The following is a 14233-nucleotide window of genomic DNA, read 5'->3' as shown; positions in this document are numbered from 1 at the left end:
CTGTTCTTCATAGGAACTATTTAATTTCATGAAACTTAAAATTTTCAGAACTGAAAGGGGAGAGGAACCCAAGTTCTGCCTTCACAAATGCCGCCTCAGAGAGCCTGGCAAGCCGAGCTCGAGCCACTGTGCAGGACCCTGTCTTCCAGCTCATGAAGCATCAGTTCTCTGGGGACTTTGACTTCAGCGTCCCTGGAGCACTCAAACTCCACAATCTGATCCAGAAACTGCGCAAGTGGATCGTGGTACTGCAGAGCAAAGTGAAGACGCTTCCCAAGTAAGTGATTGCTAAATACCACATTTACCCAAAACTTAGCTGATCAAAAGTAGACAGGTTTTGCTTCTGTTGTAGATGACAGTCTTTTGTTTCAGCTTAACTCTTTCCCACAGGCTGCGTTGTAAAGCGCACTGGACTCGCACATTGTCTCCCGTGGTTTGCATAGTTGAGCGTACTTGACTTTCAAACCAACTTCCTCTGCCATGTGTTTGCTAAACATATAACGTTTTGGAACTAGTGAATTCCCTATGCTTCCTATCTCCAACTGACATGCACAGAATGCTAAAATTAAGTGTTTTTTTAATACGCCTTCTTAGATAAAACCAACAGCTTCCTGAATGTAAACACATTGCATCAGTATGGTTGCACATAAGCAGATTTTTTTTTTGTTTTTTACAAATTGTCAAATTGTGTTAGCTTCTTAATCAATACATAATATACATCTAGTTAAGATGAGCTTTCCATTAGACATGTTTGAACCGAAACACAGAGTCATCCTCAGTAAGTACATTATAATAATCTAAAAACATTAGACAAAGGATTGTAGTCAGCATACACGGAAGGATCAAGCAGGTCACGTAACGTTATGAATCAGACGGTTCAACTTCACTAGCAACTCACATAATGTTAGCCACTGATTTAACACAATAACAAAGAGTCAACGGTGTACATTTATATTTGAACTGCATGAAGGGGCAACAAGGAAGTTACAACAAAAAGACCTCGAGCACAAAAATGTTTATAACGACCATCACCTCATATTTTAATTTTATCATGATTTTTAATGAAAATTTTTTGTAACGAGCACTCTATGCAATCATGTGTCTAATGTTTTTAGATTATTATAATGTATTTTACGGAGGATTACCCTATGTTTGGGTTGAAACCTGTCTAATTGAAAGCTCATCTTATCTAGATGTGTATCATGTAATGATTAGAAGGACAATTAAACACAATTTGACAGTTTTTAAAACGTTCAACTGTCGGTACGGATCGAACATAAGATTAATAGTCTATCATACATAAGCAAACCACCCCGGGCAACTAGAGTGGGATGATGATGAATTCATAAGCAGTTGAGCGAAGAGGATATTTGTTACAAATTAGATCAATATGTAGACAAATGCTGTGGCTGAGAAGTTGATGTGGGAAGCAGTTGGAAGAGGAGATGAACCTGAGGGAAATCGAAATATATTGCACGGGGCAGGAGATGCTCATTCAGGTACCGTCCCCTGTTAATATGTTAGGCCTGTTTCAACAAATAATAATCAGTTTTGACTCTCCAGTTAATTCTGATTCAGACTGTGAGCCTGTACATAGTTACATAATCTACCAACTGGCGCCAATTTTTCTTCCAATCTCATTCAGTGCAAAATAGTTTACAATTTCTATGTCCAAGAGGCAGTATAATTTGTTATCTAAATATCTTCATCCAACAGATCCCAAAAAAGAAATCATTTGGGGAATTCAAGGCGAAGTCCTGTGTTCTTTGCAGTACTAAGAAAATAAGACCCCCATCAGGACAAGCTATTTAACATGCACCATGTTGGATGCTTCTTGATGTATCATTTCGAACTGGGGTGGGGGGGGGAGTTCCTGTATGTAATTAGGTGATCTCATTGTATCATTTTAGAATAAGTATAATGTATTTTTCCTTGTTGCAAAATTTGAAACTGATATCTTAAGTAAGTTTTACAGATTAAATTATTTAGGGAAGGTACTCCTCAACTATACCCGACAAGCAAATTATTACTCTAAGTTTCGCCAGACAGCGAGTCAAAGATTGTCCATGGGAAGGGGTTAAAGTCTTCCTATTGCTGTATGATTTTACATTTTAAGGTTGAAGTATGCAAGATTTTGGCTGTCAGGTTAAATTCTTAATGCAGCAATTGTGTTTTAAATATTTTATATTTTTATGGCCAAATATCTTCACTGTCGCTGCTTCACTCCCTTTGTTATCTTCTATGATATTATTGAATGTATTGGAAGCTATTTTGTCTGCAACAAACTCTGTTGCATATTTACATACTTGTCTTCTATGCTCAAGATTATGGAATGGTATCCTGGTTTCCCAATGTAGTTTTCAGATGGGTTTGGATTACTTCAATGCAGGCCTAATTCTTAATCTGAGTAATACTGGCACAAACGGTTCACCGGTGTGGATTATTCTGATTGTTTTATCTTACTGGAGTGTCATTCTTTACAGATCATTTCTCATAGAAGAGAAATGCCGCTTCCTGAGCAACTTCAGTCTTCAGACTGCAGAGGTTGAACTTCCTGGAGAATTTCTCCTGCCAAAGGTAAGCAAGCTGAGGACCTTTTATTGATACTGCACAATGGCGAAATATATTGGGAGTCTAGGGAATCAGAGAATTTACTTTCAAACTAGAAACTGCATTTGATTGAGCGGGAGAAAGAAAAAAAGGGGGGGAGGGGGTTAAAAACAAAGATGCAAACATAAACTATAATAATAATAATAATAATAATAATAATAATAATAATAATAATAATAATAATAATAATAATTTAGCTAGAAAGGAGGAAAACAACTTATATGATGAATGTACACAAAAATAGAACAATGATGGAAGAGAAATTAGCAGGGAAGAGAAACAGAGAGAAACTCCACATATTCGTGCTAATTAAATACTTTTTCCCTTCAGCATTCCCACTACTACGTGCGCATCGCTCGCTTCATGCCACGTGTCGACATTGTGCCAAAACACAACTCAGCCGCTCGCCGTCTGTACATCAAAGGACACAATGGTAAAACCTACCCTTATCTTGTGGTGAATGACTCTGGCCTGGGGGATGCTCGCCGAGAAGAGAGAGTCCTTCAGCTCATTCGAATGCTTAACCAGTACCTAGGGAAGAAGAAGGTATGTAGTAAATATGGCAAGCTGATATTTTGGTGTTTTGATCTTTTGATTCTTTCCATGCTATGTTTCATATGTATACTAGCAACTTGCCTTAGCTTTGTTTTGCATGGGAGCGCTTTTAAATTGTTTGTGATAGACTTTATAAGATTCTCGTACTGACAACATTAGTTATTTTCCTCCTGTGTATATACAGGGTGAAGCGTAATTCGCGCACTCGGGCGTCGCAGCGCGACTCCTCACGCGCTAGCAATAAAAAAATGTCTCTTACAGAATTTCGTCTTGCGAGTATATCCGGTAGAAAACGGACGTTGAAGAGCAGCAATCTGTATGTAGCTTAGTGCAATGTTTTTCGAAGATTCTTCCAACCACCTGTCTATTAACTTGCTCCTTTCACCCCCATGCACTATTTAAACTTTTCCAGATTAATGAGGTGAATAAACAGTTCATTTTGATAAGGATTGAGTGATTCATCTAAAAATATTATTTCTAATTTTATTTTTTTAAATTAACAGTGAACTTAAAAACATAAAATATACTTACCGAGTGCTACCTGTATGTCCCTTCATGTACTCTTTTGTAGAGCTTTTTGTGTTCAACAACTCTTTCACACATACTTGGGGTCTATCATTTTCAGATTAGGCACCATAAACCAAGAAAGCATTTAAATAGTTGTTTTTTTTCTTTGACTTTCTTCTCTAAAATTGCCACTGCTCATGTCCCTCTTGTCCTAGAGTAATGTTTCATGCACTTAAACCTTCTTTGATTAATACTCAGTACTCTGTACAAAGGTGAAAACCTCATCAAAATTTTGTTGGGTGATTCTTTGAGATTAGTACACAGAAACTGACTTAGGAGGCACTTTATTTTATAATATGTACGTAATCCCTAAAAAAAATATATTAAAAAAAAGGAATTTGACAAAGTGAGCACCACAACAAAAGTATGACAGAGAAGTTATTAAAAACAATGAAAACTTCAAGAAAGAAACAGAACAATTAGATCCACAAAATTTGACACAACTTCAAGCAAGACTCTTAAAAACAGCTGAGAACATAACACCACTCAGGGCCATTCTGTCCAAATCGAGTTAAACCTGGTATAAATTACTGTATAACCCTGAATACCACCCACACATTTTTCCCCAAAATATTAGTTCTAAATCTTGGGTGCGGGTCGTATTCAAGCAGTTCAGTCTCGTAAATATTTACTATGTTTGCATGGAGTATTGAAATAGATTTGAATACGGTTACCATACTCAATATACCACATGTTAACGGGCATTCAGGTCTTACTGTGTTTTAGTTGTGTTCTAGAAAACAAGATCGATTTTTTTCTCCATACGGTTAATCAAAGAATATGGGTAAATATGCGGTAAATATGAAAGCCGCAGCTGCGGATGCTTGATCGTCATTTGTTTCACAAGTGTTGCTGGCATGCTGGGTGTGCAAATAGCTGATCTTGCGGGATATCGTACTTTGCGAGAGTCGAGACTGTAGGTTACGGAAGTCTACCTTGCTCACATTCGAGTTCCGTATCCCTCCCATGAAAGTGCTGTCTCGATAGTAAGCGATGGATTCAAAACGGCGTCTGCGGTCATTTACTGTGCGTGAGAAACTTAAAGTTGTAAGCGAAGCTGAAATATACGGAAATCGTGCCGTTGGCAGAAAGTACGATATTGATGATTTGTGTACTCGTGATTGGCGGAAGAAGAAGGAAAATCTTCTAAAAAGTAACGGCAATCGCAGAGCGTTCTGCGGGCAGAGTGCAGTGTTTCCAGAAATTGAACGACTCCACAAATTTGTGATAGAAAAATGTGAGTTAGGATATGGTATTTCTAGTGAAATGTGTCAATTGAAAGCACTAGAGATCTCCAAAGGACTCAAAACGCAGGGTTTTACTGCAAGCCGTGGATAAATCTGAAACTTTTATCGGAGAAAGGGATTGTGTATTCGAAGAATTACATCTATTTCACAATGTCTCCCTGCGGTGTATGAAGGAAAATTAACGGCCTTTCAGCGTCACATTATTCATTTGAGGAAGCAAAATTCTTATTTGCTGTCGCAAATTGGGAATGCTAACCAGACACCTGTCTATTTTGAAATGCCGTTGGAAAATACAGTTGATACGAAGGGTTCTAAAAATGTAACCATCAGAACAGGTGATAACGAAAAGCAACGATGCATGGTAATTTTGTGCGTATTAGTGGATGGAACCAAACTCCCTCCAGATGTGGTTCTGAAAAGGAAAACACTTCTGAAAGGAAATTTGCTGTCCGGTGTTATTGTTAGAACACATGAGTCCAGCTGGATGGACAGTGCGTTAGTTGAGGGCTGGGTGAAGTGCGTTTGGCAACGTCACCCGGGAGCTTTGTTACAAAAACGAAACACGCTTGTGTTGGACAGTTACCAAGGACATACTACTGACACCATAAAAGATATGATGAGGAAAGGAAAAACCAATCTTGCGATAATTCCCGGAGGACTCGCTTCTATTCTACAGCTCTTGGATGTGTGCGTGAACCGGCCTTTCAAAACTGCAATGAAACAGTTTTACACCGAATGGATGCCTGATGGTGCTCACGTGTTAACACCAGCCGTACGAGTGAAGAGGCCTGAAGTGGGACTAATGTGCAGCTGGATCAAGACCGCATGGGCGCGCATTCCCAACGATCTAGTGCCCAAAAGCTTTAAGAAATGTGGAATTTCAAATTCAGTGGACGGTAGTGAGGATGACTATTTGTGGAAAGATGCCAGCGACAAAATTTCCTATGGGGAAACGATTTTTGTGATGATTTTATTAACTGTAAGCTGTTTGAATTTATATTTGTGGTACATTTGAAGAAAATTAAATAGATATGTAAGTTATTTGATTTTTGATTTTTTTCTGTATTTTGCCATCTCATATTTAGGGTGCGGGTCTTATTCGGTGGCGGGTGGTATTCGGAATTGTATGGTAAACCTGTTTAACTTTAGTACCTAGTTTAAACCTGCATCCATTTTCTCCACCAATTTCTGACACCCGTTTAGTTTAAACAACAGTTCGCCCATTTAAACTAATGATGTCAAGTCTGCGCTAGCGTTGGCTGCACTGAAAAAGTAATCAAAGGCATGGTTGATTGGAATTGGCCAATCCGGGCCAAGTAATTCAATGACCGACATTTTTGTATTAATATCAGCTGTTTATGGTGAATTAATGCTACAGTACTTAGTGAATAAAGAAAGCAGGATATTAGCTTTGCTGATAAATTGTTTACATTTGTGCGAGTATTGTGTGGTATAATTTTACCCAGTGTTGTCTACAATTTATTGGAAAGTACTTTTATTTCTTATTTTTATCTAGCATGCTTTACCATAAACAAGTACCATGGGCCTAATACGTGTTTTTTGATGTCTGTATTATCTTCCCGGAACACGCGTGAACGTTGAAATATACAAATTATGGACTTTTAGCAATACGCCTTTTCTTCAGAAAATCAGCATTTAAGTGAATTTCAAGTAAACAAATTCCAAGCATGCGCGGGATCTATCTCCTATTAAGATCCATCGCCCTTGGCCGGGATCACAAACCTCGGATCCAGCAGACAGACCACTGAGAATGTATTATTTGAAGATGTATTACTTGATTCTGTACTCGTTTTAAACATAACCTTGTTTGCGGTACGTAGTACAGTATGTATAATACTTTTCTTCGTATAGCATTAATATTTCTATTGCTGGTATGCTGGCAATAGTTACGATGAAACATTCTTAACTATAATTTATTTTATTACTAGTTTACTAGCAAGTATGAAACACTTTATTATTTTTCTGATCCCATAAATATTTATTGAGTATAGTTCATATTTTCTTAAGAGCAGTTGCCTTAAATATGACAAAACAAACAAATTATGTAACTTGTATAGTATTTGATCAGATTCCGAAAATCCTGGTCACTCAAAAATAAAGCTGTAGTACTGTACTTAACCTCCAGCAATGTAGTTTTCATAGTTTCAGTATTTCTCCGCTGAGTGGAACTCATTCAGTCTACAGCACCACAGTTATTCGACATTTTCTGAGTGTAACCTGTCAAGAATAGGTTGGAAGAACTTGGAAAGTATCAGATTGGTTATCTGAGCGCGATCACAGTAGAGATATTTAAATATTTCGTTTAACTTTGGTGCTGCAAATGACAAGAATGTTTCTACAATTTTCTCCCTGCACAGTTTATTCTGTGCTCCATCTGTATGTTAGGTCGTCAGCCGAGAGGCTGGTTGTGTCTTCAAATAGCACTACCAAAGGCTATGCAGTTACTGGAGAACCATTCCAACTGATTACGACGCCAAAATGAGGTGTACTAGGCAAGATGAGGAGTAACATAGTAAATGTAAGGAATTTACTCAAGGGAAAGGCAAATTTTCTTGAGAAATACCGTAAAGCTCCCCGATCTTGGTGCTTTGTAAAGCATTGTCGCTAGCACAAGAAGATAAAGCAGGATGTATATGTGATCTGGATTTCAATAGTTTTGCTAATGGACTTGTTCTCGAAGCTGGACTCTTTATGACCGTATATAATTCCTGACGTCAACCTCATCAGGGGAGATAATGAGATGAAATGAATGACGTGATATATGATAGTATGAATGGGGCGCCGTGCTGAGTGGCTCGGACGGTTAAGGCGCTGGCCTTCTGAACCCAACTTGGTAGGTTCGATCCTGGCTCGGTCCTGTGGTATTTGAAATTGCTCAGATACGTCAGCCTCGTATTGGTAGATTTACTGGCATGTAAAAGAACTAATGCGGGACAAAATTCTGGCAACTCGGCGTCTCCGAAAACGGTAAAAAGTAGTTAGTGGGACATAAATACATACCTGCCAACCCTTCCGATTTACCCGGAAAGTTTCCGTTTTTTAACTCGTCTTTCGATTTTCCGATTTATTTTTACTTCCTATTTTTGAGCAATATAACCTCCAGTACAGTCAAAACTCTTCACCTAATATAAATTATTGTGTGCTTGTATAATTTACATAACCTCATTTTCAAGCGTACTTATTTGATGCTTTATTTGAGTGTATTGTCTGTCGCTTTCGTGCATCGTATTTCCCACTTACTACAGCATTGTGTGTTTTACAGCCGGGAATTTGGGACAGCAGTCGTACTGCAAGCGAAATAGTCTAGCGCGCACTAGTGACTCCGTTAATCGGGATTAAAGATTGAGTTTCTTATTGTGTGGTTCCCGCGCTGTTAACATCGTGAGTAGTTTCGTTGGAGTTGTAGGCCATGTGTGGTTTTCTTTTTCTTTTTTTGCGGTTCTGTGCTTTCCCCCCTGTTGAAGTCGCGTGTTAATAATGTATGAGGCATATTGATCTGTTTTGTATGTGGTAGTTTTGCGTATTTCAGTGCATTTGTGTTCATTCCTAGTTCATAATTTTAATGAGTTGAATGTATTTCAGAGAGTTGTCAGTGACAGTTTTTGGTATTTTCTCTTCACATTATGGCCACAAAATATAACACACGTTATCTCCATGTGTTCAGAGATACCTATAAAATTGAATCTTGAATTTTCATGTTACAAATAAAGGAAGCTATTATGCATTTTATTCTGCGTTTGTTACATTTTCTTGTAACCGTTTTTTCTTAGTATAAGATTTTAAATTTAATGGTCAGTTCACCTTGTAACTGTAGATATGGATGCCTTTTATGTTGTCCTTTTTTTTCATCCAGACCGTGGCGCAACATATGCAATTAAATCCAAGAATTAAAAAATCTTCCTATTTTTGATTTCTAAAAGTTGGCAATAATGTTATTATTATTAGGAATGAGGAGGTAAATTCCGGTGTCAACATAGCCTACTGCTATCCGAATAGCACAGAGGGGTCTACTCAGGGCTTAGCGTTGCTATCTGATGGACTAACAGCGTCATTGCCCCCATTCCATTAAAACACGGCAGAGAGGTTTGGGATTGAATCCAGGCTTTTGGCACGCAATCTAGTGATTAGAAATTGTATATCTCCACATCTACTGTGCCGGCCAACATTCTGATGGTAAAAATATTTTCGACCAACTGAATTCGAACCGACTTATCACGGTCTCGGACGATGCAGACCTGACAGTTTAATGATCACAGCCATCAGACCACGCTTTAACACAGGACGTATTACAGCATTTATGTAGAAATATTTTTATACTTCACATTGCAGTATTCATGCCACCAACAGTATTTTATATAATATTATAAGGAGACTGCATTTTAAGACCTGTGGTCCCCAATGTTGTTGAGAAAACTACCTGCTGCCTAATATCTTAAAGCAACCATAATCATTGCTTCTGGCAAAATAGCATTATTTTGTACAGTTAAAGTTTTAAATGAATCCTTCTCTGATTCAAGACAGTCCTTGCTATTCACTTATGAATTATAAATCCATCAAAAACCTCCATTACATCCAATTTTCCAAAATTGTAAACTTTTGTTGCACATCAAAATTATTTCCTATTTAACCAAATACTTCAATAAATTCTTCCATTTTTCTACAGCTAATACTATATTCTAATTTCAGTACATTTTCTATTTAAGTACTGCAGTACTGGCAGTCAAAACTAACCCTTCTACTAGGAAAATCACAAATACGTTAATAAAATGTCAAGAAGGTTGAATATAAACAGCAGTTTACCCTACAATATAGAAGGTTTAACTTTGAACCAAGTTCAAAAACTTGATACAAAGTTTAAAACAATGTGGGGAAAATAAATGTTAGTTTAAACTCTGACTTAAACCGGATTAAAATAAACCTAGTTTAAACTCATTTGGAGAAAACAGCCCTCACAAGAACAAGAAAACACCCGTAGTGGACAGATGAATGTGACAAGTTAACTCAACTCAGGCAACAAACATGGCATAATTGGTCATGCAATAAAACTCCAGCCACCTTTCAAGAACTGCAAAATCAATAAGGAAAATTCATAAACAAAGTGAGGATATAAAATTGCAGTTTATAGAAGATGACTAAAGAACATAATTCAAGGAATTATTATAGATTATAGAACTTTCAGACAAAAGTTAACCAAATATTCCATCACTCCATTTTGTCAGTGAAAATGGAGAAACGGCTTACACCATTGATGATAACTGTAAAATCCTCACAGTATACTTTTCCAAATTACTTAGCAGTGAAATTCGTCTGAAAAATTTTCAGTTCACTTCTTGTCAAGTGAGCTTGCATCCGGGAGATAGTAGGTTCGAATCCCACTATCGGCAGCCCTGAAAATGGTTTTCCGTGGTTTCCCATTTTCACACCAGGCAAATGCTGGGGCTGTACCTTAATTAAGGCCACGGCCGCTTCCTTCCAACTCCTAGGCCTTTCCTATCCCATCGTCGCCATAAGACCTATCTGTGTCGGTGCGACGTAAAGCCCATAGCAAAAAAAAAAACAATTCTTGTCAAAATTATCAAGATTCAACGTCACTGAGGGCCATTTTCTCCAAATAGAGTTAAACTTGGTATAAATTAAACCCGTTTAACTTTAGTACCTAGTTTAAACTTGCGTCCATTTTCTCCACCAATTTCTGACACTTGTTTAGTTTAAACGGGCGAGCTGTCGTTAGCGCTAACGTTGGCTGCACTGAAGGAATAGTCGAAGGCATGGTCGATTGGAATTGGCCAATCAGAACCAAGTAATTCAATGACCGACATTTTTGTAATAATATCAGCTGTTTGTGGCGAATTAATGCCATCGTATGTAGTGAATAAAGAACAAATTCGGTGGGATATTAGCTTTACTGATAAATAAATTGTTTACATTTGTGCGAATTGTTGTGTCATATAAATTTACCTATTGCTGTCTATAATTTCTTGGAACACACTTTCATTTCTTATTTTTCTCTGTCATAAATATTAAAATCCTGGTCTTTTAGCTATCGGCCTACGATATTCCTTTCCTCAGAAAATCAACATTTATGTGAATTTCAAGTAAACAAATTCCAAGCATGCTCGGGATCTATCTCCTATTAAAATCCATCGCCCTCGGCCGGGATCAATCTCACAAACCTTGGATCCAGCAGACAGACCACTGAGGATGTATTATTTGGAGATGTATTACTTGATTCCATATTCGTTTATAACATAACCAAGTTCACGATATGTCGTACTGTATGCATAACACTCTTCTCCCTATAGCATTAATATTTCTATTGCTGGTATGCTGGCAATAGTTACAATGAAACATTCTGAACTATAATTTATTCTATTACAAGTTTACTAGCAAGCATGAAACATTTTATTGTTTTTCTGATCCTATAAATATATAATCTAGCGATTAGAAATTGTATACCACCGCCTCTCCTACCGTGCCGGTCAACATTCTGATGGTAAAAATATTTTCGGCAAACTGGATTCGAACCGTCTAGTCACAGATTCGGACGATGCTGACCTAACGCCTTAGCGGCCACAGCCACCAGGCACCACAGGAGGAGCGGACGTATTACACAACTTATGTAGGAATATTTTTATGCTTCACGTTACCGTATTCATATCACCAACAGTATTTTACAGTATATAATAATATAAAGGAGACTGCAATTTAACACTTTAGCGTCGACGTGTACATTTGCTTTTTCCGCGGTAAACTGCTGAAATGCCGTATACATTTTTCAGGTTGTTGTGGGCTACGGATGTTCATAATTTCATTCGTAGATGATAATCAAAGACATATTTTATGTTCAAAGTTACTATTTTGGTGTCTCCCCATTGGGGTGACATATGGTTATTAGGTTGACTATGCAACAGAGAAAGCGCATGTCACCCCTACAGGGGTGACGGCCTTTTTACCTTTGTTGTTGTGGAACACTATGCTCTGTGTTGTGAGCTGTTGATTTACGCGCCTTTCAACGAGTTCCTTGTAATTTACAGTTTTGTGACAAGAAATTAATTCATGTTATGTGTTTCTGTGTTGAGTAAGCCATGATTACCGACAGAGAGATAGAAGAACAACCTGAAAAGGGCTCGAGTGTTGAATCAAGAGATGTTGACATTTAGGATTTGCAATGTGATGCCACCTTTTCCGAGTCAGAATTCAACAATAGTTTGTGTAGTGAGGACACTAGCAAAGATTCCGGTGCTGCATCGGGCAATGATTCAACCAAATCATCAGACAGTGACAATTACTGGGGAACATTCTCAGGTTTGCAGAAACATTTTTTTTATTCACACGTAGCCCCGGTTTACAATTTCATCTGAGTGCTAAATCTCAACCAGTATGTAAGAATAAAGCAATAATAGACTCCAATCCACATTATTTTCCTTGCCATTAATAATTGGATTCTGATGGTTGCGTATGTCACCCCATATGGGGGGACAAATGTCAGAGAAATTCCACTGTTTGTTGCGCAATGCCCAGCGGGCTGAGAAAGGAATGGGCACTGCGCTGCACTCTATGAACACCTTACGTGAACAAGCAATGCAATACAACAGCGAATGGTAGCGCTAGTTTCGTGCGACAGCCTAAAGTTGAAAGGCCTGGACACACTGCCGTGTCACCCCATGAGGGGTGACATAGTATATTTTGTATGAGGGTCCGTCACCCCACATGGGGTGACATCGTCTTCAAAGTGTTAAGATCTGTGGTCCCCGTTGTTAATAAGAAAAATGCCTGCTGCATCATATCTTAAAGCAACCAGAATCATTGCTTCTAGCGAAATAGCATTATATCGTGCAGTTGACGTTTTAAATGAATCCTTCAATACTAGGCAATCCTTGCTGTTCGCTTATGAATTATAAATCCATCAAAAAGAACTCCGTTACATCCGATTTTCCAAGATTGTAAACTTTTGTTGGAATGCGGCTTCTTAACCTCACTTGCACATCAACATTATTTCCTATTTAACCAAAGACTTCAGTAAATTCTCCCATTTTTCTAATAATAATAATAATAATAATCGTATGGCCTCAGCTACCGTGTGCAGACATTTCAATTTGACGCCATCTGGCTGTCTGCTCGTCAATTTCGACGTTCCGTTTTACTCTAGGCCCCCACTAGATGGCAGACCTAGTAAACCGAAACTCTCTTGGGCGTCTATGGCTGAGATTTAATTAATTTTGTCGGGTAAACACCAAATGTGTCACCAGAGATCTTTTACATGCCGACATCGTACGACATGGAGTGTCGAATGGACTTTTTTCCGCCCTTCAAAAATCCGACTACCTCTGCCGGGTTTGAACCCGCTATCTTGGGATCCGGAGGCCGACACTCTACCGCTGATCCATAGAGGCAGCTATTTTTCTAATGTTAGTACTAGGTTATAATTTTAGTACGTTTTCTATTAAAGTGCTGCAGTACTGGTAGTCAAAATTAACCCTTCTATTAGGAAAATCACAGATACGTTAATAAAATGTCAAGAAGGTTGAATATAAACAGCAGTTTAAACCAACAATATAGAAGGTTTAACTTTGAACCAAGTTTAAACTTGATACCAATATGGGGAAAATGAATGTGAGTTTAAACTCAGACTTAAACCAGATTAAAATACACCTAGTTTAAACTCATTTGGGGAAAACGGCCCTGACTGTCCAAGAAATTAGAAAAACCATTCAATCATTAAAAAATAACAAGGCCTCAGAGGAAGATAAAATAACTGCAGAGCTATGGAAAAAATGTAGGGGAAAATTTCATCAAAAAACTTCACGAAATTATGTTGGACATTTGGCAATTTGAAAGAATCCCCAAGGATTGAAAACTGGTGACAGTATAGCCCATACATATGTGCAGAGCAAATTTTAACTCCAAAAAGTATTATAAAATATTTTCAAAACACATCTAACAAAAATTATGTCATCACGTTTGAAATGAAAATCCATAGCCTATTTTCAGTCATTCTACCGGGTCAGGAATCATCACATTTGTCAATTACAAAAATACTTATGATAGTATAGATCATGTCTCATTGCCTAATGTTTTAACAGAATTTAGACTTGACCAGAAAACAATAAATATTACAAAAGATACATCGACTGAAACAAAAGCTAAAGTAAAATTTATGAGTGGACGTAGTGAGAGGAGTTTGAAGTAAATACAGGTGTACGTCAAGGTGATGGGCTCTCCCCTTTACTGTT

General features: G+C 37.8%; 1 protein-coding gene across 1 annotated transcript in view; it reads left to right on the top strand.

Moving 5' to 3' along the window:
- Nipped-A (Transcription-associated protein Nipped-A) overlaps positions 1-14233 on the top strand; it is a 347371-nt gene that overhangs the window by 300619 nt on the left and 32519 nt on the right. The window contains exons 60-62 of the mRNA XM_067157840.2: positions 49-277; positions 2484-2577; positions 2941-3156. Coding sequence (XP_067013941.2) covers positions 49-277; positions 2484-2577; positions 2941-3156 — 539 coding nt within the window. The remainder of the gene's footprint in view (positions 1-48; positions 278-2483; positions 2578-2940; positions 3157-14233) is intronic.

This window comes from Anabrus simplex, chromosome 14 (genome assembly GCF_040414725.1).
Source record: "Anabrus simplex isolate iqAnaSimp1 chromosome 14, ASM4041472v1, whole genome shotgun sequence".
Taxonomy (NCBI): Eukaryota; Metazoa; Arthropoda; class Insecta; order Orthoptera; family Tettigoniidae; genus Anabrus; species Anabrus simplex.
Note: the sequence above shows the minus strand (reverse complement) of the source record. Positions and strands in the feature narration are given on the sequence as shown.